Source organism: Salmo trutta, chromosome 15 (assembly GCF_901001165.1).
Source record: "Salmo trutta chromosome 15, fSalTru1.1, whole genome shotgun sequence".
Taxonomy (NCBI): domain Eukaryota; kingdom Metazoa; phylum Chordata; class Actinopteri; order Salmoniformes; family Salmonidae; genus Salmo; species Salmo trutta.
The window spans coordinates 15,299,720-15,327,518 of NC_042971.1; the positions used below are offsets into that span (position 1 = coordinate 15,299,720).

Sequence of the window (27,799 nt, forward strand, 5' to 3'; positions counted from 1 at the left end):
ACATCTTTGAATCATAATTTAAGAAAACCTGAGGGAGATTTTACCGTAATCTGTTACCAAAGTTTGCACCTGCACTGTTCTTCCACAGAATTAGTTTGTTACAAAAAATAATGGATATTGTTAAAAGTAGTTCGTGTGGATATAGTTCTATTGTTATAACTTTTATATCAATGTTTTTTTGTTTGGCATACATTTTAAAGTGAAAAGACTGAGTCAAAGCGCAAATATATGTTACCGTGCTTTTGCCCTGAAGTCCTAAAGCTAGCGTAGTTTTAATTCTGTCTTGTTTGTGTCTCGTTGATGTTGTGTGTTGCATGATGTGTGTTGCATGTCTTCTCACTCCACAAGATAGATCCTGCCCAGGCTCTGTCTACAAGGAAACACTCGCTGAAAGCGTTCAACTGATTACTAGTTTATGATCTGGGAATGGTGTACTGGGGGCTAACACATTACATCCATTAGCAGATAGTGGGAGACTAGGTTCAGAAATTCCATCCAAGAAATGTAAAGAAAGTTGCAACTTATTTACTGAATTTCTATACAATTGTAAAACTATAAAATGCAATTTGGAGAACAGCCAAAAACGAACAAAAATGACAACACATTGGTTGCTGCAGCTTCACCTCAGTCGATCTACAAACACGTAGCCTATTAGCTATACAATTAGCCGCTACTCATTAACTCAGCACCGGGATTAGAAACAATAATTTCATACGTACAGAGGGATCTGTTAGCAGAAAAAGTATTTTATTAACAAACGGTAAACTAATACATTTGCTTTACAGATACATTTTTTATTTTATACAGCTAATTTCCTGCAATTCTACACATATGCAATGTTAACATGATATCTCAGCAAGAGTGACTAACAAAATCAATGGAGGCCCCCTGGAGGTCAGGGCCCCTGGGCACGTGCCCTGGGTGCCTGATCGGTAATTCGGCACTGATTACTATGAGTTTAGATAACTGGCTAGACTAATTTACCAATCAAACTTTTTTTATTGTTTTCCATCCAAAATATGCACATTTTCTCACTAGTGGTATATTCATACAAAACTGACTTGTTGCAAATAAAAATCAGTGAGTGATGTAGTGCACACAACTTTTCTTCAGTTTTCATGTACCTAATAAAAATCCAATGTTCAATGTGTTTCCATCACATTTTCAACTCTACCGATAGTTTTGTCAGACTGTTGTGTTAAATATCAAATGTACCTATTCTGGTCTTGGTACCTGCGCTCTAGCAAACAGCTTGCAGATACAGTGCGTGTAGGCTGTGCGGGTTGGATAGTCTACATGATGAGATTATTATGGATAAGATCGAGAATGTTTTGATTTGTCAAGACAGTAGTCAAGCATCTATCATCATGTCACCAAAATAAGACCCTGGACATTTATTGGAAAGGAGCATCAAACTCATACCATGCACTTTCACCACCCTGTGTTCATTATAATTTATTTAATCTAGCCTATAAACAGCATGGTTTCCCGAGGCATAGTGGGAGGACCGCAAACCATGTCATCGAGTGACTCCAAGTTTATTTCGATATGATGTTTATTATATCAATATTTGCTCATAAAGGCGTTTCCATCGCCATTCCTCGCATAATTCGTTTTTACCAACACAAAAATATCCTACCATGTCAAACTAACATGTCAGCATTTATAAAATTATACTGAGATTTCCTATCTCATCACAGCTGTTGCTTTAGTTGCCTAAAAACTGTGGACGAAAACGTGGTTACTGCGTGACAATTAACAAGAGGAAAACTGCTGATGCACAACCAAGTTTCGAAATTGCACCTTGTGTATTCTACTATTCTACCTCTCAACAGTAAGCTGAGCGCCTAAAAAAGTATATTTTGATTTAATAAAAAAAAAATGTCCTCGTATGTAGCTCTGGCTAGGTTATTAGGATTAGGTATGAAGATAGATAGCGTATCTAAATAATGGTGTATATGAATAGAAAAGGTTTGTACTATACATAGGAAGTGGGTAAATCAGTATGTAAACATTATTAAAGTGACTAATGTTCAATGACTATGTACATAGGGCAGCAGTCTCTAAGGTACAGGGTAGAGATGTATTTTATGAGGTGTACTGTATTTACATATACTTGCACTGTCTAGACTGCCTCATTAACTACTGTTGTCATCACGTTCAGTTGCATAATTCAACAATTGTGTCAATAGCAGGATACTCTCAAATTTAAAATCTACACGTTTGGCATTAGATTACTGCTTTACATTGTTTGCGAGATCAGACATAGGGTGGTGCTAGAGGGCAGAATAACTGACGAATTTAAACGTAGTAAACGTTGGCAAAAAAGCGTAATTAAATTGTTGCCAGCAGCAGTTAGTCACCAACACTCTGGATAGCGTTAACACAGCCTAACCAGCTCTGCTAGGGCGAGTAAAATTATCAGAATGTGTTCTCTCATGTGTCTGGAAGTAGCTAGCAAGCTAACCAACGTTAGCCAGTTAGCTTGGGTGCTTGACTGTCATTGTGATGAACCCTACTGCTCAGCCAGAGTGTCCAGTGTTTTTCCTATATTCTATTATTCCTTTTTAAATTCCATCAAAAAAGTAATTTTTTTTGTGATGTGTCAAGACGATGCGTTAAATCCCCAATGTAGCTTTAGCGTTCTTATAAACTCAGCAAAAAAGAAACGTCCTTTCACTGTCAACTGCGTTTATTTTCAGCAAACTTAACGTGTAAATATTTGTATGAACGTAAGGTTTCACAGACATGTGACTAACAGAAATTAAATAATATGCCCCTGAACAAGGGGGGGGGGTCAAAATCAAGAGTAACAGTCACTTTTTGGGGTGGCCACCAGCTGCATTAAATACTGCAGTGCATCTCCTCTTCATGGACTGCACCATATTTCCCAATTCTTGCTGTGAGATGTTACCCCACTCTTCCGCCAAAGCACCTGCAACTTCCCGGACATTTCTAGTGGGAATGGCCCTAACCCTCACCCTCCGATCCAACAGGTCCCAGACGTGCTCAATGGACCTTCCACCTCCAAATTGATCCCGCTCCAGAGTACAGGCCTCGGTGTAACTCTCATTCCTTCGACGATAAACGCGAATCTGACCATCGCGCCTGGTGAGACAAAACCGTGACTCGTCAGTGAAGAGCTCTTTTTGCCAGTCCTGTCTGGTCCAGCGACGGTGGGTTTGTGCCCAAAGGCGACATTGTTGCCGGTGATGTCTGGTGAAGACCTGCCTTACAACAGGCCTACAAGCCCTCAGTCCAGGCTCTCTCAGCCTATTGCGGACAGTCTGAGCACTGATGGAGGGATTGTGCGTTCCTGGTGTAACTCGGGCAGTTGTTGTTGCCATCCTGTACCTGTCCCTCAGGTGTGATGTTCGGATGTACCGATCCTGTGCAGGTGTTGTTGCACGTGGTCTGCCACTGCGAGAATGATCAGCTGTCCGTCCTGTCTCCCTGCAGCGCTGTCTTAGGCGTTTCACAGTATGGACATTGCAATTTATTTCCCTGGCCACATCTTCAGTCCTCATGCTTCATTGCAGCATGCCTAAGGCTTGTTCACGCAAATGAGCAGGGACCCTGGGCATCTTTCTTTTGGTGTTTTTCAGTCAGTAGAAAGGCCTCTTTAGTGTCCTTAGTTTTCAGAACTGTGACCTTAATTGCCTACCGTCTGTAAACTGTTAGTGTCTTAATGGCCGTTCCACAGGTGCATGTTCATGGTTCATTGAACAAGCATGGGAAACAGCGTTTAAACCCTTTACAATGAAGATCTGTGAAGTTATTTGGATTTTTATGAATTCTTTGAAAGCCACAGTCCTGAAAAAGGGACGTTTCTTTTTTTGCTGAGTTCAGATGCAACGGAAAGACAACGTATTCCATTGAGCCAATTTCAGCCATTACCTGGGTGTGTTTGACAGCTCTTTACAAATATTTCCAGTCATAATATTAAACGGGGAAAAAACAACAGGCACAAGCAAGCGTATGAAAGAGTCGCATGAGTAAAATGAAAGCAATTAATCCAGCAAGATTTAAGTGACAAGTGGATTATTCACCCCTCAAACACAGGAAATACATGGCTGAAAAAGAACGATCATCAGGTAGGTGGGGCATGTGCGTTGCTACATAATGTGCTGTCCCTGCCAAGTCGTTGACTACATCTGCTTGATTGACATTCTTTTAAAAGTTAGTATGCAAGATGAAAAAGATATCACCTAATTTCATGTGTTCTTTGCCATTTCCAGAGGAGAAGTACACAGTGATCTACCCATACGCAGCACGAGACCAAGACGAGATCGACCTAGAAAGTGGCATGACTGTGGAGGTCATGCAGAAGAACCTTGAGGGCTGGTGGAAGATCAGGTAAAACACAATACCCCAGAAGTGTGTCTGTACACAGTGAATGCATGTCGGCTCTGTGCGCATGTGCATTTCATTGAATGTGTGGATCAGAGTTGGTTGCTTGTTTGTACTAAATAAGGCCTTTGTTGTTGTTGCTGCTTCTCTCTCTATTGAAGCTGTGAACGTAACCTCTGCTGCCCTCTACAGGTACCAGGGACAGGAGGGCTGGGCCCCGGCGTCCTACTTGAAGAAGGCCGACATCCTGAGCCAGAAGCTGGTGGCAGGGGCAGCGGGCCACTCCAGCACTAACGACCTGGACGGATTCTCCAAGCAGCAGAGTCAACAGAACCAAGCCAAGGAGAGCCGAGGAGACAACAAGGATCAGAAAGACAAGGGCTTCTCCCCCTTTGCCAAGCAGCACAGTGAGTGGGAACTAGGAAATGTAAACAACTAACTAGTTTAACTACTAACAAACAGCTGTACTTAATGCCTGCAGGTAGGCATTATTAAAATGCATTATAAAGCCTATAAGATATAATAAAGCATTATACATGCAGGCTTAAGTAAAGTGTTACCAAGACTTCCCATCTGTATGAGGGATGCTTCCTCAGTCTCATTCCTCAGAGTGGTTTCTCTGCGAGGCTCTCTAAATCAATGCTTGAGTAATGTGAAACATCCCCCTTTTATTCCTACCGTGTGTAAGTAATTGAGGAGCTGAATGCTTTCCACAACTACACCTCCATTAGTGAGGATGCATTACACATCGAGTTAGAGCCGAAGTCCCCAGTCTCCAGATTTAATTAGTCTACGTCGAACACAGTGTTCTCTCTCTCTCAACTCACTAATCTCTCTCTCTCGCTCTCTGCCAACTGGGCGAACCAATGTTTCAAAGTAAATTGTCAACGTATTGTGACGTGGAATCTGTTGGATTTGCAAAAAGTCCTCAACTGTTTTGAGGGTGAAATTTTAAGCACAGGATTATGTCATGGTAACCATTTTTCAACAGACAAACCTTGTATAAAATATGTTAAATGTTTTCCTTTGAAACAACGTCAGGATTTTCAACATTAGATCCACTATAATAATAATAAAACAATTGACTGGGCAGGACCTCCTACTGGAGAGTTAATCTACAGCCATCCCTTTGGTCTCTCATCCAGGGTTTTAACTGTCACGCTGGTATGAAGAGTCAGGAGACAGACACAGGAATGCGTAATAAGGGTTTTTATTAAGCCCCAAATTATAGCGTGCCGTGTAAAGGCACGGGGACGACCAAACAAACACAGGGTTGAAACTCAAACAAAAGAGTGAGGAGTACCTCGAATAAATAACACAAGAACACAATGATTATCACACGGCACGAAAGCCCAGAACACACAGCACAGGTACTCACACGCACCAACGGACATTGTAACAATAATGGACACCCCAATGGAAACCAAATTTCATGACAATAATGACTTTAAAACAATTAGAGTTTAATGGCTGTGATAGAAAAGTGAGGATGGATCAACAACATTACTCCACAATACTAACCTAAATGACAGAGTGAAAAGAAGCCTGTACAGAATAAAAATATTCCAAAACATGCTTCCATTTTACAATAAGACACTAAAGTAAAACTGCAAAAAAATGGGGCAAAGCAATTCACTTTATGTCCTGAATATAATGTGTTTTGGATTTGCCCAAAACATAACACCACAACACTGAGTACCACTCTTTTCAAGCATGGGGGTGGCTACATCATGTTATAGGTATGCTTGTCATCGGCAAGGACTAGGGAAAGAAATGGAATAGAGCTAAGCACAGGCATAATCCTCGCGGAAAACCTGGTTCATTCTGCTTTCAAACATACACTAGGAGACAAATTAAACTTTCAGCTGGACAAGAACCTAAAACAAAGCCAAATATACACGAGTTGCTTACCAAGACGAAATTGAATGTTACTGAGTGGCCTAATTACAGTTGACTTACAGTAAATCGGCTTCAAAATTTATGGCAAGAAAATGGCTGTCTAGCAATGATCAACAGCTAACTTGACAGAGCTTGAATATTTTTTTTATAATAATGTACAAATATTGTAAAATCCAGGTTTGCAAAGCTCTTAGACTTAACCAGAAAGGCTGACAGCTGTAGTCGCTGCCAAAGGTGATTCTAACAAGTATTCACACCCCCGTGTCAATACATATGGAAATTAGATATCTGTATTTCATTTTTCAAAAAAATTTGCCAACATTTCTAAAAACATGTTTTCACTTTGTCATTATGGGGTATTTTGTGTAGATGGGTGACCCAAAAAATATTATATGTACAGTCCATTCGGAACGTGTTCAGACCCCTTGACTTTTTCCACGTTCTGTTATGTTAGACTTAATCTAAAATGGATTAAAACACTTTTTTTCCCTCATATCTTAAATACCCCATAATGACATTGTGAATTTTTAGCAAATTTACTAAAAATAAAATACTGATGACATTTACGTAAGTATTCAGACTTTACTCAGTACTTTGTTGAAGCACCTTTGGCAGCAATTAAAGCCGAGTCTTCTTGGGAACACCTGTATTTGGGGAGTTTCTCCCATTCTTCTCTGCAGATCCTCTCAAGCTCTGTCAGGTTGGATGGGGAGCGTCACTGCACAGCTCCAGAGACGTTCAATCGGGTTTAAATCCGGGCTCTGGCTGGGCCACTCAAGGACATTGAGACTTGCACAGAAGCCACTCCTGCATTGTCTTGGCTGTGTGCTTAGGGTTGTTGTTCTGTTGGAAGGTGAACCTTCACCCCAGTCTGAGGTCCTGAGAACTCTGGAGCAGGTTTTCATCAAGAATCTCTCTGTACTTTGCACCGTTCATCTTTCCCTCGATCCTGACTATTCTCCCAGTCCCTGCCACTGAAAAACATCCCCACAGCATGATGCTGCCACCACCATGCTTCACCGTAGGGATGGTGCTAGGTTTCCTCCAGATGTGATGCTTGGCATTCAGGCCAAAGAGTTCAATCTTGCTTTCATCAGACCAGAGAATCTTGTTTCTCATGGTCTGACAGTCCTTTAGGTGCCTTTTGGCAAACCCCAAGCGGGCTGTTGTGCCTTTTACTGAGGAATGGCTTCCGTCTGGCCACTCTACCATAAAAGCCTGATTTGTGGAGTACTGCAGAGATGGTTGTCCTTCTGGAAGGTTCTCCAATCTCCACAGAGGAACTCGAGCTCTGTCAGAGTGACCATCGGGTTTTTGGTCACCTCCCTGACCAAGGCCTTTCTCCCCCGATTGCTCAGTTTGGCCAGGCAGCCAGCTCTAGGAAGTGTCTTGGTGGTTCTAGAAAGTGTCTTGGTGGTTCCAAACTTCTTTCATTTAAGAATGATGAAGGCCACTGTGTTCTTGGGGACCTTCAATGCTGTAGACATTTTTTGTTACCCTTCCCCAGAACTGTGCCTCGACACAATCCTGTCTCAGAGCTCTACGGACAATTCCTTCAATCTCATGGCATGGGTTTTTGCTCTGATATGCACTGTCAACTGTTGGACCTTATATAGACAGGTGTATGCCTTTCCAAATCATGTCCAATAAATTGAATTTACCACAGGTGGACTCCAATCAAGTTGTAGAAACATCTCAAGGATGATCAATGGAAACAGGATGCACCTGAGCTCAATTTCGAGACTCATTGCAAAGGGGCTGAATACTTATGTAAATAAGGTATTGCAGTTTTTTTATACAAATATTTCTAAAAACCTGTTTTTGCTTTGTCATTATGGGGTTTGGTGTGTAGATTTTTTTTAAATCAATTTTTGAATAAGGTTATAATGTAACAAGTGGAAAAAGGGAAGGGGTCTGAATACTTTCCAAATGCACTATATTTATACTGAACAAACATAAATGCACCATGTAAAATGTTGGTCCCATGTTTCATGAGCTGAAATAAAAGATCCCAGAAATGTTCCATATGCACAAAAAGCTTATTTCTCTAAGAATGATGTGCACAATTTGTTTTACATCCCTGTTAGTGAGCATTTCTCCTTTGCCAAGATAATCCATCCACCTGACCGGTGTGGCATATCAAGAAGCTGATTAAATAGCATGACCATTACACAGGTGCACCTTGTGCTAGGGACAATAAAAGGCCACTCTAAAATGTGCAGTTGTCACACAACACAATGCGACAGATGTCTCAAGTTGAGGGAACATGCAATTGGCATGCTGACTGCAGGCATGTCCACCAGAGCTGTTGCCAGATAATTGAGTGTTGATTTCGCTACCATAAGCCGCATCCAATGTCTTTAGAGAATTTGGCACTACATCCAACCGGCCTCACAACTGCCGACCACGTGTATGGCATCGTGTGGGCGAGCAGTTTTCTGATGTCAACATTATGAACAGAGTTCCCCATGGTGGCGGTGGGATAATGGTATTGGCAGGCATAAGCTACAGACAACAAACACGAATTGCATTTTATTGATGGCAATTTGAATGCACAGAGATACTGTGACAAGATCCTGAGGCCCATTGTCGTGCCATTCATTCGCCGCCATCACCTCACGTTTCAGCATGATAATGCACGGCCCCATGTCGCAAGGGTCGGTACACAGTTCCTGGAAGCTGAAAATGGCCCTGTTCTCCCATGGCCTGCATACTCAGAACCGTCACCCTTTGAGCATGTTGTTTGGGATTCTTTAGATCAACTTGTTCCAGTTCCCGCCAATATCCAGCAACTTTGCACAGCCATTGAAGAGGAGTGGGACAACATTCCACAGGCCACAAACAGCCTGATCAACTCTATACGAAGGAGATGTGTTGCTCTGCATGAGGCAAATGGTGGTCACACTGGATACTGACTGGTTTTCTGATCCACACCCCTACCTTTTTTTGAAGGTATCTGTGACTAACATTTCCAGTCTTGTAAATCCATAGAATAGGGCCTAAAGTTATTTCAATTGACTGGTTTCGTTATATGAACTGTAATTCAGTAAAATCTTTGAAATTGTTGCACGTTGCATTTATATTTTTGTTCAGTATAGAATTCAGGCTGTAACACAACTAAACGTGGAATAAGTTAAGAAGTATGACTACAATGTAGGCCTAGGGTTTCAAGCTTTGGTTCAATTCAAATTTAATGTACAAGTTAATATGTTGGATTCACTCCATTTTTACCAAAAGTTAAATAAAAGGACTAAATCAAACTTTCTGTAAAGTGCATTTAAAGTTTGATTTGACTTGATTAAGTCCTATTCTTTAAAACTTCGATTTTTCGTTAAGATGGAGACGTTAATCCAACATATCAATTATTATTTTGTAGACAAACTGGATATTGAAGGAGATGTGTCTTCTGCTTGGATAGTTCTATCTGTACCACTGACTTAGTCTGGCTTTAATTCCAGTTTGTCTACAAATTAATGATATGTTGGATTCACGTCTTCAAAAATCTAAGTTAAAGAGTTGGACTAAATCAAATAAAGTTTGACTATCTCTGAAAACGTAATAAATGTATGACAACTAAACCCAAAAAAATTCTAATCGTTTTTCCATTGGAATTTGGTTGTGCTTTGCATCTCCTTTAAAACGTTGATATTTGGTTTGTTGTCAACCATACACAACTCAATATTATTTTGTAATAGCCTTAACTTTAGGCTATTAACTGTATCTTAAATTAATGTGACAGTATGTATTCAATGTTAAATGAGTAACACACCCATAGTCACATTGAGGTTACTGTAACTATAGATATCTTTATGTAATCATAGAAAGTATGCATGTTCAAGATAATGCAAGGGTCACAGGTCTGTGGAGATCTTCACAATTGCTGTAATAATCTGTGCAGGATCTCGAACCGCATTGATCACTTGCACTATGTACTTTTAATGAAATCTCAACTGCAATCCAGATCATGTGGTTGTGCTATTAGATGAAGCACAGTGATAAACACATTAAGTTGTATAAATAAACAAAATATGACATTGTATTCCTATTTGAACTGTGTTGTGCTTTTAAATGGTTGAAAGAGCAGTGATAACTAGGGATGGCACAGTTACCGGTTATGGATGAAGACAGCCATGAATATAAAATAAGTCATAAGGAACGAACAGCTGACTGAATACAGGACAGCCAGGCATTTGTGCGTTTCTGCAATAACATGGACTTTTAACAACGTAATGAAACTTTTGCCCCTTGCTGAAACAACCAAGGTGTTGTAGCAAACAATGAACAGAATGGGCTTGGAACCTCTAACCCTGGCAGTTTGAATGGTAAACCCATGGGTATACTCACAATGACTGCCTGGTATTGTGATGCAATAACCTCCATGGTAATGTAGAATGTTCATTCAAATTATGTTAACTAAATGTAGCTCATGCAATGGAATGTCTTTTTTTGTAATGTCAGTTGAATCAACAAATCACAGCACATATTGATGCGTACACTCCTGCTCTGCGCCCATAGGCAGAGATGAAGAGGCAAAGCAAGAAGTTTTACTCAGCCCAAAATCTGTCCACAAAAATGTTTTTTGTACAGAGGTCAATGAGAAGGTTTCGAATTTGGTTAACAAATCATTTAATTGCTAATTAGCCATGACGCTTATTCGATCGAATAGAAGTTTCGTAATGGTTAGGGTTTCACTGATAAAAGGTTGCACTGATAAAAGGTTGCACTGATAAAAATTGACGCACGTGGCATTGACAACTTTGAAAAAAACAACTTTATATCGCCGTTGTGCCTGTTGTCATAGAGATATGGATTTAACTTGTTTTTGCATGGACATTGCCATCAGATGCTTTCAACATTTTAAAGTAGTCAACTGCTGGGGATTCCTATTTTTATTTTATATTAACTAGGCAACTAGGTTAACTAGCTTAAGAACATATTCTTATTTACAACGACCTAGGACCTGCCTTGTTCAGGGGCAGAACGACAGATTTTTACCTTGTCAGCTCGGGGATTCAATCTAGCAACCTTTCGGTTACTGGCCCAACGCTCTAACCACTGGGCTACCTGCCGCCCAACTGAGCTGAGACCAAATCAGCCAATGATGAAAAATAAAAATGTAACGTGGAGATAGCCAGTGAGTTTACGAACGCATCCTTTCTATCAGTGCCATTATAACGTCTGTGACAGCGCCATTGAGGCTAGCTACTCTGATTTCCGAGCACTATCGTCTTACTGTACCAGAGTGCAGAAAAACTGATGAATTTACAAAACGTGCAACACCAGTTGAATGTGTCCGTTGTCGGCAAAAAAACGTAATTCAATTGTTGCCAGCTGCACGGTTAGCCACTAACGCTCTAGATAACATAAAAACAGCCTAACCAGCTCTGCTAGGGCAAGTAAAATGGTCAGTGAGGTGTTCTCTTTTGTTTCTTGAAGTAGCTAACAAGCTAGCCAACTTTAGCCAGTGCAAGTGCTTGACTGGTGTTAAGGTCAGAACGCTCAGATCAACCCTACTCCTTAGCCAGAGCGTCCAGTGTGCGCTCTGAACGTTCCGAGAGCGAATCACTCTGAATTTGCGAACGACTCAGAGCGCACTCTGGCACAATGGAGGCAATTTACAGATGCACCTAAAAATAAGACCTCTCTATGGCCTGTTGTTCACACGCTTATCTGCCCTCTCATTGGCTAGAACGGTCTCCACCTGATCTTGCCTCCTTCCATCTTTGAGGACATATCTGTTAGAGCGGTCACTTGACTATCTTGTCAATATAATAATACAGTCTTTGATAAGGGTACACTCGAATGGCCAGCAGTCCACCCCTTATGCAATCATTGACTTAGAATGAATAGAACTGGTGTCCCCATTTTATTTCTATGGCAGCACATGCGGTCAGGAGAAAGTGTCTATTGTTTTATATTTTTTGCTATTCAAACGGTTATTACGGAAACCCATGACCATTTGTCATGGGTTTCCGTAATTATCGTCATCCAAACTTCTATGACCTCACAGCCCTAGTGATAAGACATTTAGAAGACAACTAAACCCCCCCCCCCCCCAAAAAAAAAACAAAAAAACAATCAGGTATTGTTTTTCTTTTGGAATTTGGTTGTGCTTTTAGATGGATGAAAGCATAGTGAAAACACATTCAGCAAACTTCTGGCTGTCTGAGTTGCTGAATTATGGTTGAAATGTCATAGATCAACACCTCAACCAAATATTAACAAAATGTCCACATTGAAATGACGGTGTGCCCAGTGGGTAATCTCGCTCTATTCAATCTGTATGGCAGAAGTTCACCTTTACAGTGTGGTTGAAATTTAAAGGCAATATTCCCACTTTAGCGGAGACTGCATCCACGGTAAACCCTGCTTATGTCGGCGCAATCATTACCTTTCAAATTTAGGAATCTTTTCAGATTGAATAAAGCCCTTTGTTTCCTTCTGTCTGGAACTAATATCTCCTCTTATGAGCAGTTGATGTCAATGCAGGCAGTGTTTTGAGACTGATGGGGTGTGTTGTGATGGGGTGTGTTGTGATAAGGTTTCATCTGCCTTTTCCCCTACAGAACAAGGGGCTAGACAGAGACCACCTCCACGCAGGGATCTCACCATCGTAAGTACCCCGCTCCAACCAGTTAACCGCACAGTGAGACGCCAACAGCACTCATTAACAAAGACATTTGACTAAATTAGTTTTGCATTGTTTTGATGTGTTGACCTGCCACAAGTCAAAACCTGATACTGACTTACTCTTTCTTCACACCCTCCCTCCGTTTAGCCGAGGGGGCAGAACCTGCCCAAGCCGCCCACCCCTCCTCAGGTGGAGGAGGAGTTCTACACCATCGCAGACTTCCAGACCACCATCCCCGACGGCATCAGCTTCCAGGCTGGGGTCAAAGTGGAGGTGAGACTCGTCACATCTCAACACATTGGTAGATGGTTATTGCTTGAATGTGAACAGCCTACCAAATCCCACCTAGAGAACCGTTTTTGATTGAATGGAAGGGCATTTTAACTGCTTCCCCTCAAAATGCTGTGTATTGATTCCTGATTTCTTGAATTCTCACTCATCCCGTTTCTGTTTTTCAGGTGATAGAGAAGAACTCCAGTGGCTGGTGGTACATTCAGATTGAAGACAAAGAGGGCTGGGCCCCTATCACCTTCATCGACAAATACAAGAAGACCAGCTTGACCCCGCGCCCCAACTTCCTTGTACCTCTGCCCAATGACTTGGTCCAGCTGAAGCTGGAGGATGGCACTGCTAGCGGTGCGGGGCAAGAGGACAGCTGGTCCAAACCGCTGCCAGACGAGCCCACGGCGGGGAGCGAGTCCGTAGCCCGGCCCAAGCTCAGGGACTGGAAGTCCAGTGCCAGTAAGGCAGCATCTGCTTTCTCCGGGCCCCTGCCCCCAGCCCCGTCTGCCCCACCGGCTGAGGAGAAGCCAGCCCTGCCACCCCGCAGGGAGTCCATCAACAAGAGCACGGACATTGAGATTACTGTGGAGAAACCCAGGCCAGACCTATCCAAACCCTTGCCTCTGAAAACCCCTGCTCCGGGGGTCATCATGCCCCTGCTCACCTCCAAAGCTGCCCCCTTCAAGCCAGACAAGCCCCCCGAGCCCAAAAGAGAGGTCACAAACAAACCTCTGCATTTGAAGAATGAGATGGGTCTGGAGTGTGGCCACAAGGTCTCTGCCAAGGAGGTGAAGAAGTTCAACCTGAAACCTGTGGCTAAGCAACCACCCAAGCCCATGCCTGATCCACCGGAGGAGAAACCAGAGGCCAACTGCCCTGCACTGTTCATGAAGCCTAAACCCGTAGTCCGGCCCAAACCCGTCCCAGCTGCCAAGCCAGAACCACCAGCTGAGAACAAGCTGGATATCACCAACCTGAGGAGCAAGCTGAAGCCTTCAAAGCCAACTGAACCAGGCTCTGGATCAGCAGAGCCAAGCCAGCAAAACGGCGCTGCTCCCAACAATGGCCCTAGCAACACTCTCCCCAAGATGCCGCCGCCCAACCTCCCCCCTAATAATGCTTTACCCAAGATGCCTCCTGGTAATGTACCCCCCAAGATGCCCCCTCCTAATAATGTTCTCCCAAACATGCCACATCCCAACAGCCCCCCTCTCAATGCACTCCCCAAGATGCCCCCGGCCCCCAATGCTCTCAATGGCAAGGCCAGCGACGAGCCCAAGTTCCCCCCCAAGCAGCAAAACGGCCACGGACAAGTGAGCCAGGATGTCCCCAAACCCGCTGTTCCCCTCCACAAAGAACCTCCAGGGAGACCAGCCGTCCTCCCTAAGCGACCCCCTCCACCCAAAAAGACCTCTGAGCCATCCAGCCCTACAGAAACCAAAGCTCCCCTGAAAGAGCTCCCAGACACCAAGACTGCTCCCCCCCAGCTCAGCAGACCACCTCCCCCTAAACCCAAGGCCTTCATGCTGCCCCCTCCTAAAGACAAGGACAAGGGGGAGCCCAAGGCAAAAGTGCCCGTGGCCCCAAAGCCCCTGGTTAAGATTGAGAAACCAGGCCCTCCGAGGGATAAGTTGCCTCCTCTGATCAAGGATCCCAGTAAAGAGGAGCTGTTCTTGGCCGTGGCGGACTTTGAGGGCGACGATCAGATGGGTGGCTTCAAGGAGGGCACCGTGTTCGAGGTGATGGAGCGGAACAGCAGCGGCTGGTGGTTTTGTAAAAATCTAGGAGAAGGGCCAATGAAAGAGGGCTGGATCCCCTCCAATTACCTGACCAAGAAACCCTAGGTACCAGGTTCTGTTGGCCTTTTTAATAAAAAATATATTACTAATTGTATTTAATTAGCTTTTATTTATAGGTACCTTTTTAATTGAGATTTGTTACTTTGTTAAATTCCATTTGTTTAGCAAGAATGAACCAGCAATGTTTTTTGTTTTGCATATTGTTTAGTTCTCTTTTTTGTACTTTTTAACCTCGTTACAAATTACTAAGCATAAAATCAGTAACAAGCAAATGTTCCTCTGTTCACCTTTTGTGCCATATGTTACTCAACAAGCCTATAATGTAATTTTATGATACAGTAATGTTATCACAAGCTTTGTAATAGAACAGATGAATGTCTTTCCAAGCCTTCTATAATATTGTGCGTCAAGCTTAAATATATGCAATTTAGCTAGTTAGTTTCTCAGTATATCAAAAGATGCTTCAGTCTAATGAGTGGAGTCATAACTGACAGTGCAAAGCATTTGGAAAATGGGTCCATATTCACAAAGCATCTCAGACTAGGAGTTCTGATTTAAGATCAGTTTTGCCTTTCAGATCATAATGAATACGATTACATAGATAGGGGGTACCTGTTTCTAGATCAACACTCCTACTCAGATTCTTTGAATTCTGGCTGAGATAATTCACAAGACAAACAGCCAAAACAAAGCCTAAGGCAGAAGACCATGGATACTCAAAATTCCTCAAAGAACACCCCTCTTACACTGAAGGCTGCAATGGGAGTTCAAGAGGACATTGGCTTTCAAGTACTAAAATATTAACACTGGGGGAGGGGCACCTGTCTTTCAACTCACTCTTGAACATTGTAATAGAAGGCACAAGGTGCAATTTTAAAATTAGGCAGTGCATCATCAGTTTCTCTTGTCATGTCAGTCATTGCATACCTTAGAGGTATTTATAACTTGTCAGAAATGTACAGTGAAAAAGCTTGGGAACCCCTGGCTCAATAGACCGATGGGGAGGAAGTATAGAATGTACAATTGAAAGCCTTAGCCATGTTTTAAAACACTCATAAGGTTGCTGCAAGACGTTGGGAGCTGTATTGTATACCAGGGTTGGAGTCCAACTCCTTTCAGGATGGACTGAATGGACTTCATTGAAATGAAATGGACCCTTTCCCTGGTGTTCACAGTACAATAGGTGGAAAACACCCTATTACCATTATCAATACAGCCCCTAAATGACAGAATTGATTTGTGCAATAATAATAAATACAGCGTTACTGGATCTCAAAAAGGTGCTCAAATATAAAGTACATAAAGTGTGATCATTATAAAACATTTACATTAGTGTTTGACTGGTTTCAAGCACAGACTTAGCAAAATAGTTATTTTTAATTGTACTTCCAGAATGAAGTAATGTCAGCTGTCACTTTATTTTTGTTTACTTTTCACCTCTTGCCAGGCCTGGGCCTGGTTTGCCGTAGTTGGAACTTAATGATGCATTGTTCCTTCAGCCGAAGAAGTAACATGCGTTTCCCAAAACACCACGCAGAGAGAACTTTCACCAAGTGCGTCGTTGGAGCATGTGTCTATACTATTAGGTTCGAAAGGAGGATAGCGGATCCTAGAGAAGCGCCTTCTCCATTCAAATTTGACCTTAATATAATTATGTCACAATACTGGACGACAGATCAGCTCCTGGAGAAATCGCCTATGGCAGCAAAGATGGAGGCGGCTCATTATAATGGTTACCCGTTAATAATGCATTACGTCACAGATTTGGCACATTGCATTAAATGGTCCTACACATTACACATACATACATACATACATACATACATACATACATACATATATATATGAGGGAAATTGCAGACATTAGCCTACAATTAGATAAATAGAACATGAAATTGATTTAAATATGATTGAAATGAAATAAGCAAATGTATTGTATACTCACTTATACAGTCATCTTGGTTTTCATTTGAAGCATATTTTGTTACAATTGCAAAGACATTGCCCACTTTGTAGCCTATTTGAAGTTCTGACGTTATCGGTGGTCACAGATGGATAAAAATCCATTGATTGTATGTTTAGCGGAAGTCTTGTGTATAAAGTGACGTGGAAGGACAATTTTATTTATTCTTTAAACATGCAACGATGCACTTGGCTGTTCAAGTGGTGTGAGGCAGTCGGTAAATAGGCCTAACAAGCATTTAAGTGCGACTAGTAACTATGGCTACTATGAAGGTTCTAACAAACTTACCCTTAAGATGCTTCTGGGAAACTGGGCCATGGAGACAGAGGGTTGGTCTCCTAGGAGACGCACTGACAAGGCTGGGAGTGCCTGTAGCTCAGGTTAATTGGAGAATCTCAGACTATGGTTGATCTGATTCTGCTCCTAGTTGCTTTGATACCATGTTTTTCCCATCCCCCTCAAATCTTCTCATGTTAAACTACTAGGTCCAATGCTGTGTGTCAGGTCCCTAACCAGCATTGAAATCATGAGTAACTTGTAGTTTTCCATCTTTGGCCAGTGTGCATAGTACACAAGTAATGATATTCATAATGTCAGATTTGTAATGATCAACACTAGTGTCAACTCATGGAGTAAGACCTGACAGTTAGTGGAATGTGAGTGAAACCTAGATTGGGTTAGGGTATGGGTTGGAAAGACATGCATTCTACTGTTTGGTTACTGAATCATAAGGAGAGACACACAGGGATGTGAACACTACAATAAAACAGTATAGATTGTCTTGTTATTGCTTTACCCCAAACTGGTCAATTTAATTTGAAAATGAATTTATAAAAGAAACTGCTCGTTCTTTATTCTTTGAGATATGCAGCATAAACACCTTTCCCGCTGACATATTGCGCATATCCCATCTTAGTCCTGTAACGTATTCGTTATACTTGTGTATTTCCCCCTCATGGTTCTCTTTCATATTAAGTCAATAAACATTAAAAATGTTACATGGTATCTTGGTTTTCCTTGGAAATGTTCCTTTATTTGGAGGAAACGGATGCAACCTAGATCAAGAGTTAACCGCTGATAGCAGACACTCAATGTTTTGGCGGTGTAACTGCATTGGGGCTGTCAAATCGGTTGAGCAGCTGCTCTTCATTGTCATGAAGCCACACCCATTCCACTCGCTTTAGAAGTTCAGAGCAAGAAAGTGTAGGCTATATAGAAATGACGCTCAAATTGAAAATCAGTCAACAAAATGAGGATTTCTAAATCAGCCTAATCGATGTTTAACTTACAGATCACATTCCAATGTTCGAACTAATAAACAAGGCTGCATGGGATTTCTCTTAATGCAACTCTGTGCAGCCAATGGCAATGTACGCTTTAGGTATAAAGCCGGGGGCCACGTGGATTTGACAGTTTATGCAGGTGTCGGCCATTGCGGCTCTGCGAGAATTGAGCCCTTACTTGAGAACAAGCGTAGACATTAGAACGTTTGCATTTATTAGACTCATGTACAACAGTGGTTCCTTCTGCTGAACAGTCATTCACTCACACCCCTTACAAAATAAACTTAAAAAAAAAAAGGTAAACAGAGACAGAAAAAGACGGTCATTGCAAATGACAACAGAAGAGAAAAACAAACAAATTAAAATACATCTTGAGAGAGTAGCTGTACCTGATAGTTGACCAGATTACTGTAGATTAACACAGCGCTGTGGAACCTGTTCCATGGAGGGCCTAGCGTCTGCAGGCTTTTCCTTTCAATTAAGACTTAGACAACCAGGTGTTGGGAGTTCCTTACTAATCAGTGACCTTCATTTATCAATCAAGTAGAAGGGAAGAGCGAAAACCCAGACACTCGGGCCTCCAGTGATCTAACAGGTCTAATTGGTCAAGAAAACAAGCCCCATTTTCAAAAGCAGCAGGATACATATTAACTGCAAAATAGCTCTGATGCACTACCTCATAACTTAGTATACTCCTCTCAGTGCAAAGAAAGGCACATTTGGTGGAGGAAAAATGACATATTGCACTTTTGTTAGCAGATAGTACATTTAATATCAACAATGGAAAATAACCCCAATACACTTAATTAAATGTAAAACTTATATCTCTTAAGATTCCTACAAAGACAGTATTCCACTTTGCCTTTTAGTTCCCATCCAGTGTGCTAGTATTGCCTTACAGTAAAAATGCAGCACAGAAAACATTTCAGAGACATGAACACAATCAACTCAAAAAAATATCAAATTTTCTTCAACCCTTGAATTAAAACAAAAATAAATTGGACTACAAATAACTTTTCCCTGACTTCTGTATTCATTGAGTGTTTAAGCTCATCTCATCAAAATGTAAAACTAGGGCTCTATTCTGATCGAAACAAGGGCAAATTATCTGAGCATTTTAATTCAATTTTAAGTTAATATATAATACAATATGCCATTTAGCAGATGCTTTTATCCAAAGCGACTTACAGTGAAACTGATTTCGGTGGGAATTCCATTGATTCACTGTTAACAGGAAAAAAGTGAATTCTGAAGATCATGCTCTGTGCCAATCTTTGTAAAGTAATAAAGAAATGTCAAAAAAAAAAATTTGGCAACTACATATAGACTCAGCAAAAAAAGAAACGCCCCTTTTTCAGGACCCTGTCTTTCAAAGATAATTCGTAAAAATCCAAATAACTCCACAGATCTTCACTGTAAAGGGTTTAAACATGCTTGTTCAATGAACATGCACCTGTGGAACGGTCGTTAAGACACTAACAGCTTACAGACGGTAGGCAATTAAGGTCACAGTTCTGAAAACTTAGGACACTAAAGAGGCCTTTCTACTGACTCTGAAAAACACCAAAAGAAAGATGCCCAGGGTCCCTACTCATCTGCGTGAACGTGCCTTAGGCATGCTGCAAGGAGGCATGAGGACTGCAGATGTGGCCAGGGAAATAAATTGCAATGTCCGTACTGTGAAACGCCTAAGACAGCGCTACAGGGAGACAGGACGGACAGCTGATTGTCCTCGCAGTGGCAGACCACGTGTAACACCACCTGCACAGGATCGGTACATCCGAACATCACACCTGCGGGACAGGTACAGGATGGCAACAACAAATGCCCGAGTTACACCAGGAACACACAATCCCTCCATCAGTGCTCAGACTGTCTGCAATAGGCTGAGAGAGAAGCAGGGCTGATCGCTTGTAGCCCTGTTGTAAGGCAGGTCCTCACCAGACATCACAGGCAACAACGTCACCTATGGGCACAAACCCACCGTCGCTGGACCAGACAGGACTGGCAAAAAGTGCTCTTCACTGACGAGTCGTGGTTTTGTCTCACCAATGGCGATGGTCGGATTTGCGTTTTTCGTCAAAGGAATGAAAAAGTTACAGCGAGGCCTGTGCTCTGGAGCGGGATCTATTTGGAGGTGGAGGGTCCATCATGGTATGGGGCGGTGTGTCACAGCATCATCGGACTGAGCTTGTCATTGCAGGCAATCTCAACTCTGTGCGTTACAGGGAAGACATCCTCCTCCCTCATGTGGTACCCTTCCTGCAGGCTCATCCTGACATGACCCTCCAGCATGACAATGCCACCAGCCATTCTACTCCTGTGCGTGATTTCCTGCAAGACCGGAATTTCAATGTTCTGCCATGGCCAGTGAAGAGCCCGGATCTCAATCCCATTGAGCACTTCTGGGACCTGTTGGATCAGAGGGTGAAGGCTAGGGCCTTTCCCCCCAGAAATGTCCGGGAACTTGCAGGTGCCTTGGTGAAAGAGTGGGATAACATCTCACAGCAAGAACTGGCAAATCTGGTACAGTCCATGAGGAGATGCACTACCGTCCTAAATGCAGCTGGTAGCCACACCAGTTACTGACTTACTTTTTATTTTGCCCCCCCCCCCCGCCTTTGTTCAAGGACACATTATTCAATTTCTGTTAGACACATGTCTGTGGAACTTGTTCAGTTTGTGTCTCAGTTGTTTAAGCTTATGTTCATACAAATATTTACATGTGAAGTTTGCTGAAAATAAACGCAGTTGACAGTGAGAGGACGTTTCTTTTTTTTGCTGAGTTTATGTGCGCCATACTTGGGTGTGTTCATTAAGCGAGAAACTCTTTGGAAGAAGACCGATATTGCAGTGAAACAAAAGTGCGTTTTCATTGGCTCCCAACAACACAGCATTGTCTGAAGTAAAAAAAATTATTATGTTCCACATTGCTCCTCAGCTGACCCTCTTTGGGATATGGGATGCATCTCCCCACCACACCCTTCTAACTATAGGTTAGTCTCATGCTTATTGGGTAGACAATAAACCAATGGGGATCTGAGTCAATTTGGTGCTGTAGGCAATATTAATAGGAAGGAAAAAGGAAACACTGCATGGATGAAGAACACCCCATCTATCAAGCAGCCTGATGCACATGTGGAGTTAAAGACAATCCTCAAAGAAAATATGACCAAGCTTTGCCATCTTGGGTTAATAAAATGATAAAATCTTATAAACAGGACTTAAAACATAACTATTCCTTAAAAATGAAAGAAAAGTTCAGGAGGACTGAGGCAGCTGACAGTGGTCCTTTTGGGCATGGTGTGGGATAAGGGGGTAGGGTGTTTGGAGGGGGTGAGATGCCAGTCTACGTGGTAGAGGACTCAGAGTAAGGGAGGAACTTGGTGAGTTTGTTTGGGGAGCTGGGGCTCAGGCACTCAGAGTTCTCACTCATCTTAAAGAACGCCTCCTGATCCCTCTTCCTCTGGGTCAGCTCCTCTTCCAGAGCCTGAGAGAGAGGGGGGGAGAGAGATGGGTAGAGAAAGACACTTTAAAAACGCTCTCCAGCCATTTTCAACTTTCTGCTGAAAAACAATATCCCAAGACTAAGTACACAAACTTAAAGGGGCAAGCCTCAGTTGAAACAATAACGTATACTCCCAGCTCTGTTTTGGTAAAATGCTGGGGGGTGGGCCTGGAGAAATAACCACTCAAATTCACAGACCGAGCTATGGATGCCAGGACTGACCATCCAAGATACCCAAATTATAGTTAAGTATTTGAGGCTAGACAGCATGTTTACAAACAAAGTAAAACAAGCTTAGAATTTGGGGTTTTAGTTTGAAACGGTGCGATTTGTTTTGATTAGCGAATGAATCAATGCGATTCGGTTTGTCACGACGCACTAATATTGTCTTGCATAAACACATTCATTTTCCATTCTAAATTCAAATCTGCTGCTGATGGAGCTCATGAGCTGGATCTCCTTGAGCTGACGTGTGTGTAAATTATGTATGTACTATGTAGGCACTTGAGACAAAGGAGACTAGGCATCTACCACCCCACTATCAGATTAGAGGGGATGTAGTATGTTTTTTGTCCCCCCACTTTGGTTCTGATATCACCATCATCCATTAATTCACTTGTCATTTTAACAGATTAAGTGTTAGAGCTAATAATGCATCAATATTTATCATTTACAAATGAGCTATGACGCCGCCAATGAATATATAGCGCAACTTTGGATCGCGACCCCCCCCCCAAAAAAAAAATCTAATGGTTTTGACTGTTTGAAAGTTTAGTGAGCTTTCTTTGTCCTACTGCTCTGCACCTCGCAAAGTGATTGCTGTAGTCATTATGAAATTAGCAACTTTGTCTAAAAAGGACCATATAAACCGATTGTTTAAAGCAAAACTACCAAAACTATTGCTGATGGTGAACCTGAACAATCAAAATATTGTAAGCCCCTTTCAGCAGGTAGCATATAGTCAGATGAGAGTTGTGTCTACGGTATCTTTTAATTCCGGTAAAAGGCTATTTTTCATCAGCGCATAGCAATAGCCTAGTAAATGACATTTGTTGTCATTGTTGTCACAACTAAAAGCCTAATATCGCGAAAGTAATTTTTAGCATTTTAATGCTGAAGGTGCGGTGCAGATATGCACGATCAAGAACAGGACGCCTACCTCGCGTTGGTGAGCGTGCAAAACTGGGCACAGTGCGCAATTTGACTAGGCTACTGATATTCCCTGGGGTTATTCGGCATGCAAAATGACTTGTAGATTGATGACTGTCAACACAGTTAAATACTTATTTCGACACTGAAGGAGAGGACTCCGTTATCCCATCTTTTGTGACATTTTTGGAAGGTAGAAAGCAATATGAGCAAAATAAAGAAAAAAAAGAGTGAATCTACGATTTGTAACATTTGAATACATTTTCGGACCAATACATGCTACAATTGAATTGGTTTGGGGTCCGTGGAACGATTCAGTCGTATATTAAACGTTTGAAATCGGGACCGAAGCGTTACATCCCTAGTGTGTGAGTGATAGATATGACTAATTCATAAATCCAAAAATAAATCCAAAAATTGATGTTGCAACTGAAGATTGCCCCTTTAAACGGTGCAAAAAATTTTGACAACTGCAAATGTCAAGGGGAAGGCCATTCAAGGAGTTGTGCCATGTCATACCTGGACCACTTATTGAGCTATACCATTTGTTAAGTAAATTAAGTTATAAATAAAAAGGTGAAAAGAATACTGGAGTAGGACTTTAAATCTTGTCTTACAATAATGGCAACAGTAATGGACATCAATGTAAACGTAAAGTGCTTTGAGGCCTAGTGAAAATGACACCCAATGTTAACTTTTCAATGTCAACGGTATGGCCGCGTACCTTCTTCCTAGGCTTGAGCTGCTCCCTCCACTCCTTGAGATGGTGGTTGTGCTGCTCATCCAGAGACTTGAGTCTCTGAGTCTCGTTCTCAATGAGCAGGTGGCACTTCTCATTCTGCGCTCACACCACAATACAGTCAGTCATTACATAACACTATTCACGGAGCACCTGTGGAACTTATTTCCCTACTTTACAAACCTACTGAATTTGGGGATTTTCCTATTATTGTACATTATGCCACATACATGCAGGCATTCTAATGCAGATAGGTTTCTCATGGCTTTCAGGCTGGCAGGTGTGCTCAGGACAAAAATGATGTGTAAGGGTTTGACACCCAGGGTCAAATAAGATATATAGATGGACATTATTCAGAGAGTTTGATGTACTGTGGTCACCTGTAGCTGCTGGAGCTCCCTGACGTTGCCCTCACACTGGCTCACCATGTCCCTCATCTGGTGCTCATGCTTCTGCTGCAGGTGCAGCCGCTCAGCCTTCTGACGCTTGTCCTCCTGCTGGGCAAACTGGGGAGGAACACACACACACACACACACACACACACGAGAGGGAGAGAGATGGGGACGAGGGATTCGTTTACACCACTTAGGCCTGATACAGTTCTGTGATACGAGTATGATATTACCATTTTTCTAGCTAACCACTGCACGTGTTTTCTGACCGCTTGAAGAGACGTCAGCGCTCATCTATTTGACCGTCTTGCCTCTCTCTACCCTCCATCCCATATAGCAACACCCCTACATGTTTGATTTTCTCGTCCATTCACACCGTCGTCCCCCCCCCCCCCCCCCCGCGCCAGGCCGTTCTGGAGTTGTCTGGTACCTGTTTGATCTTCTCGCGCTCATCTGACGCGCTGCCCGTGGAGTTGATGCGGAGGCTCTTCTTGAACATGACCATGCGGGTCTTGCCCTCGCTGCGCTGGATCTTGGGCAGGCGACCCTTCTCCTGCTGCTGCCGGGCCTTCAGCAGCTCAATCATCCGCTGGTTGTAGCACTGCATCTGCTCTTGTTCCTAGGGAGAACGTCATGTGTGAGGATGCGCACACACACACACACAGAGATAAGTGCGCACACACACACACACACACACACACACACACACACACACACACACACACACACACACACACACACACACACACACACACACACACACACACACACACACACACACACTATGCAAAGGTAAGGGGTTGTTTGAGGATATTAGCTGAGCATACAAGCTTTAACCCCGATAACCGGAGTAGGTTCCTTTCCCAGCCACACAGATAGGGTTTGCTATACCTTCTCATGCTTCTTGAGCAGCTGGTGCCGTTGGAGGAAGTACTGGTCTTTTAGCTGCTGTTTCAGTAACTGGTGCTTCTCATGAAGGTTCTTCTCCTCTAGGTCCCAGATAGTAGCTTCCCTGTCTGAGGTTACAAAAAGTGGAGACAGCCAGTGAATGAAAATAGTTTGGAAAGCAGTTGGAAGAAGAGAAAGATTCTCTCAAGTCAGAGATAAAAATATATATCTCAGGGGAAAGATCATAAACACTAAGTAAGCATTTGTTAAAAGTTGAGGGCTTAAACAGAGATCAAAGGTGTACTTTACAGGGAAAGTTTGAGATTTAGGCAATGAAGCCCTTTTTTTCTACTTACCCAGAGTCAGATGAACTCATGGATAAAAATGTTGTGTCCTCGCTATGCAGTTTGAAGGAAGTTAAAGGTTGTTTCTGGAGACATTGCTAGCTGCCTCATGTAGACTTCCAGTCATTGCGCTAATGGAAGTTAGCAATGGCTCCTGAAACTACCTTCAATGTGCATCCTTCAAACTGCACAGAGTTAATCTCTCTGGGTAAGTAGAAACTGACAAAATCTCAAACCATCCCTTTAACAGATCTCAGGGAATTACTGGACCCCTCCCAGAGCAGCAGCTAACTGTCATTCTGACAACAGTGTTGATGGCACCCAGCCATCCAGTGTGACTGATGCTTGTACCTCTGACAAGGTGCTGCTTCTTGTTGAGACACTTCCTCTCCGTCTCGGAGATCTCCATCTTGTTCTCCGAGATTATCCTCTTCAGCGTCGTGTCCAGGTGGTTCTTCTGGGCCGACAGGAAGTTCTGCTCCTAAACCACAGGAAACAGGCAGTGATGAGACGTTAATATGTGATTATAGCAAGCTACCGTTAGCATGTTAAGTGGATTTAGAGGTCAGCGGTGGAGCGATAAAGAAAGCAGCTTGTGTTTACCTCAGTTTGTTTCATCTGTGTAAAGGTGTTCATGCTCTGTTTCATGCTGTCTTTTCGTGACTTTCTGGGGAGCTTCTCAATCTCATTCTTCATCTGGAAAGACAATTGTAAAACGTATGGACTTAATAAAACAACACTCCTTTCATTTTTATGCTCACCGTCCACACGCACTTCCTCACACCTCTTTTTTGTTGCGCTTCATCTGATCCTGGAACTTGTTGTAGTCACGGTCCTGTTCGGAGCGGATGCGTTTGGTCTCGTCCCTGAGCTTAACGGCGTGGTCCGTCTCCATCTTCTCGATGGTCTGCTTCTGGTTCTTCTCCAGGCTCTCCAGCTCCGTGTCATAGTACTTCTTCTTTGCCTGAGAGGAGCAGAGAGAAGGAATTAAAACATGTTCACCGAGAAATAAACCTATCACCATATTTATATCATAAGTAGCCATGATCCTGGTGGGCTAAGGGGGGGGGACAAAGCTGGGAAGGTTTGGAAAATGTCAAAAAGGATAGAGACAGGAGGCTGGTGGGAGGAGCTGTAAGAGGACGGGCTCATTGTAATGGCTGGAACGTGGTTTCCATATATTTCATGCGTTTGACTCCGTTCCATTTATTCCATTCCAATGAGCCCGTCCTCCCACCAGCCTCCTCTGCAGAGAGGATATCCCCTACTTGTTCATAGACCGATGTAACATGTGTTCTCTCTTTTGGCGAGGGGAGGGTTGTGGAAAAGGGATTCCCTTAACCAGACAGCTATCCAAAGGGATGCTGATATGACATGAGTGTTCGAGTTAATTCAGGGGTTCTGTCCTTCCATAAACAGAGGAAGAGAGATATTATGGTGTTGGTGTGGATTGGAGGAATTCTGGTATTTTTTACATTAGTGGGCGTAGATACAAAAAAAAGAGACCATTGGTATGCCGAGGCCTCTATCAGTGCACACCAGCCCCGCGCCGGCCACATCAATTACGAACCCCACCCGATATCAGGACAGATTTTTCTACGCAACCTGACCCACCAGCATAGAATTGTTCTGAGAGCCGATCCGTGACCCGAGTCTAAATATAGCTAATTCAACCATTCTCTTATGTTTCAAATCTCAGCTCCTTTTCAGTTGTCCCAACTTTTCCTTCAACAAAAAGGGTCCCATTGTCAGCAAGACGCATTACTTAAATTCAGGCTACAGGTTTAGGCCAGGGTTTCCAACTTTTTTCGTCCTCGACCCCATTTTCATATCTGAAAATTCTTGCGACCCCAACCATGGGATTTAAAAATTGTTTTTATTAACAGCCGTGGGTATCCAACCCGATGCAAGACTATAGTGTGACTGTGTTTTTGTCAGTGTGTGTGGGTGTGTTTAGACCTACGTTCATCTCCTGGTCGAAGCGTCGCTGCATCTGCTCCTTCTGAGCGTCTAGCTTTGTGTTCAGTAACGCTTGAGCACGGTGCTCCTCCTTCTGCAGCAGCCGCAGATCCCGGAGCTCCTGACGCCTGCACACACAGTTCAAATATTCTTACGGGCTTGACCTTCACAGACTTTCAGACAATCTGAGGGAGATGACATTGCCTTGGAGTAAAAACAGTTGGAGGCAAATAATTCCACATCAAAGATCTAATAGTCAAAACAATGTACACTGAATCAGTTCTGAGCACCATGAGACGATTGCCTCTGGTATCAGAAGACAGACTGGGGAATATATTCTCTCCGTGAAGATAAGAGAGGAGAGGAGAGTTCACGGGAAGCCTTGCTCCCTCCATCACAATGAAAACAGAGCTTACAGTTTTTAAGAGGAATCTGACTATCAGGTAGTAAGTGTGCGAGTCATCACCAGTCTCTGACACTGCCTGAACCAACAGAGTGTGGTGTCAAATGATCACCACTAGATGGCAATGACAGCACACTTGGCTCCAGATCTTTAACTCATGATGTTTCAGAATCCTCTACCAAGTTTCAATTATTTGTTGTCAAATTGGGG

General features: G+C 42.8%; 2 protein-coding genes across 5 annotated transcripts in view; one reads left to right on the forward strand and one right to left on the reverse strand.

The window, feature by feature from the left end:
* The window catches only part of LOC115148538 (SH3 and PX domain-containing protein 2B), an 88,350-nt gene extending 70,428 nt beyond the window's left edge, over window positions 1-17,922 (forward strand). For all 4 annotated transcript variants that reach the window (XM_029690498.1, XM_029690501.1, XM_029690499.1 and 1 more), the window contains 5 exons: window positions 4,239-4,356; window positions 4,543-4,757; window positions 12,816-12,862; window positions 13,028-13,153; window positions 13,339-17,922. In XM_029690498.1, coding sequence (XP_029546358.1) covers window positions 4,239-4,356; window positions 4,543-4,757; window positions 12,816-12,862; window positions 13,028-13,153; window positions 13,339-15,006 — 2,174 coding nt within the window. In that variant the 3' untranslated portion in view covers window positions 15,007-17,922. The remainder of the gene's footprint in view (window positions 1-4,238; window positions 4,357-4,542; window positions 4,758-12,815; window positions 12,863-13,027; window positions 13,154-13,338) is intronic.
* Window positions 17,923-20,975: 3,053 nt separating this feature from the next.
* The window catches only part of LOC115148539 (serine/threonine-protein kinase 10), a 46,286-nt gene continuing 39,462 nt past the window's right edge, over window positions 20,976-27,799 (reverse strand). The window contains exons 11-19 of the mRNA XM_029690503.1: window positions 27,191-27,314; window positions 26,012-26,191; window positions 25,831-25,923; window positions 25,579-25,708; window positions 24,887-25,011; window positions 24,426-24,614; window positions 23,984-24,109; window positions 23,589-23,702; window positions 20,976-21,697 (exon numbers count right to left, since the gene is read on the reverse strand). Of these exons, the coding sequence (XP_029546363.1) occupies window positions 21,557-21,697; window positions 23,589-23,702; window positions 23,984-24,109; window positions 24,426-24,614; window positions 24,887-25,011; window positions 25,579-25,708; window positions 25,831-25,923; window positions 26,012-26,191; window positions 27,191-27,314 (1,222 nt within the window). The 3' untranslated portion in view covers window positions 20,976-21,556. The remainder of the gene's footprint in view (window positions 21,698-23,588; window positions 23,703-23,983; window positions 24,110-24,425; window positions 24,615-24,886; window positions 25,012-25,578; window positions 25,709-25,830; window positions 25,924-26,011; window positions 26,192-27,190; window positions 27,315-27,799) is intronic.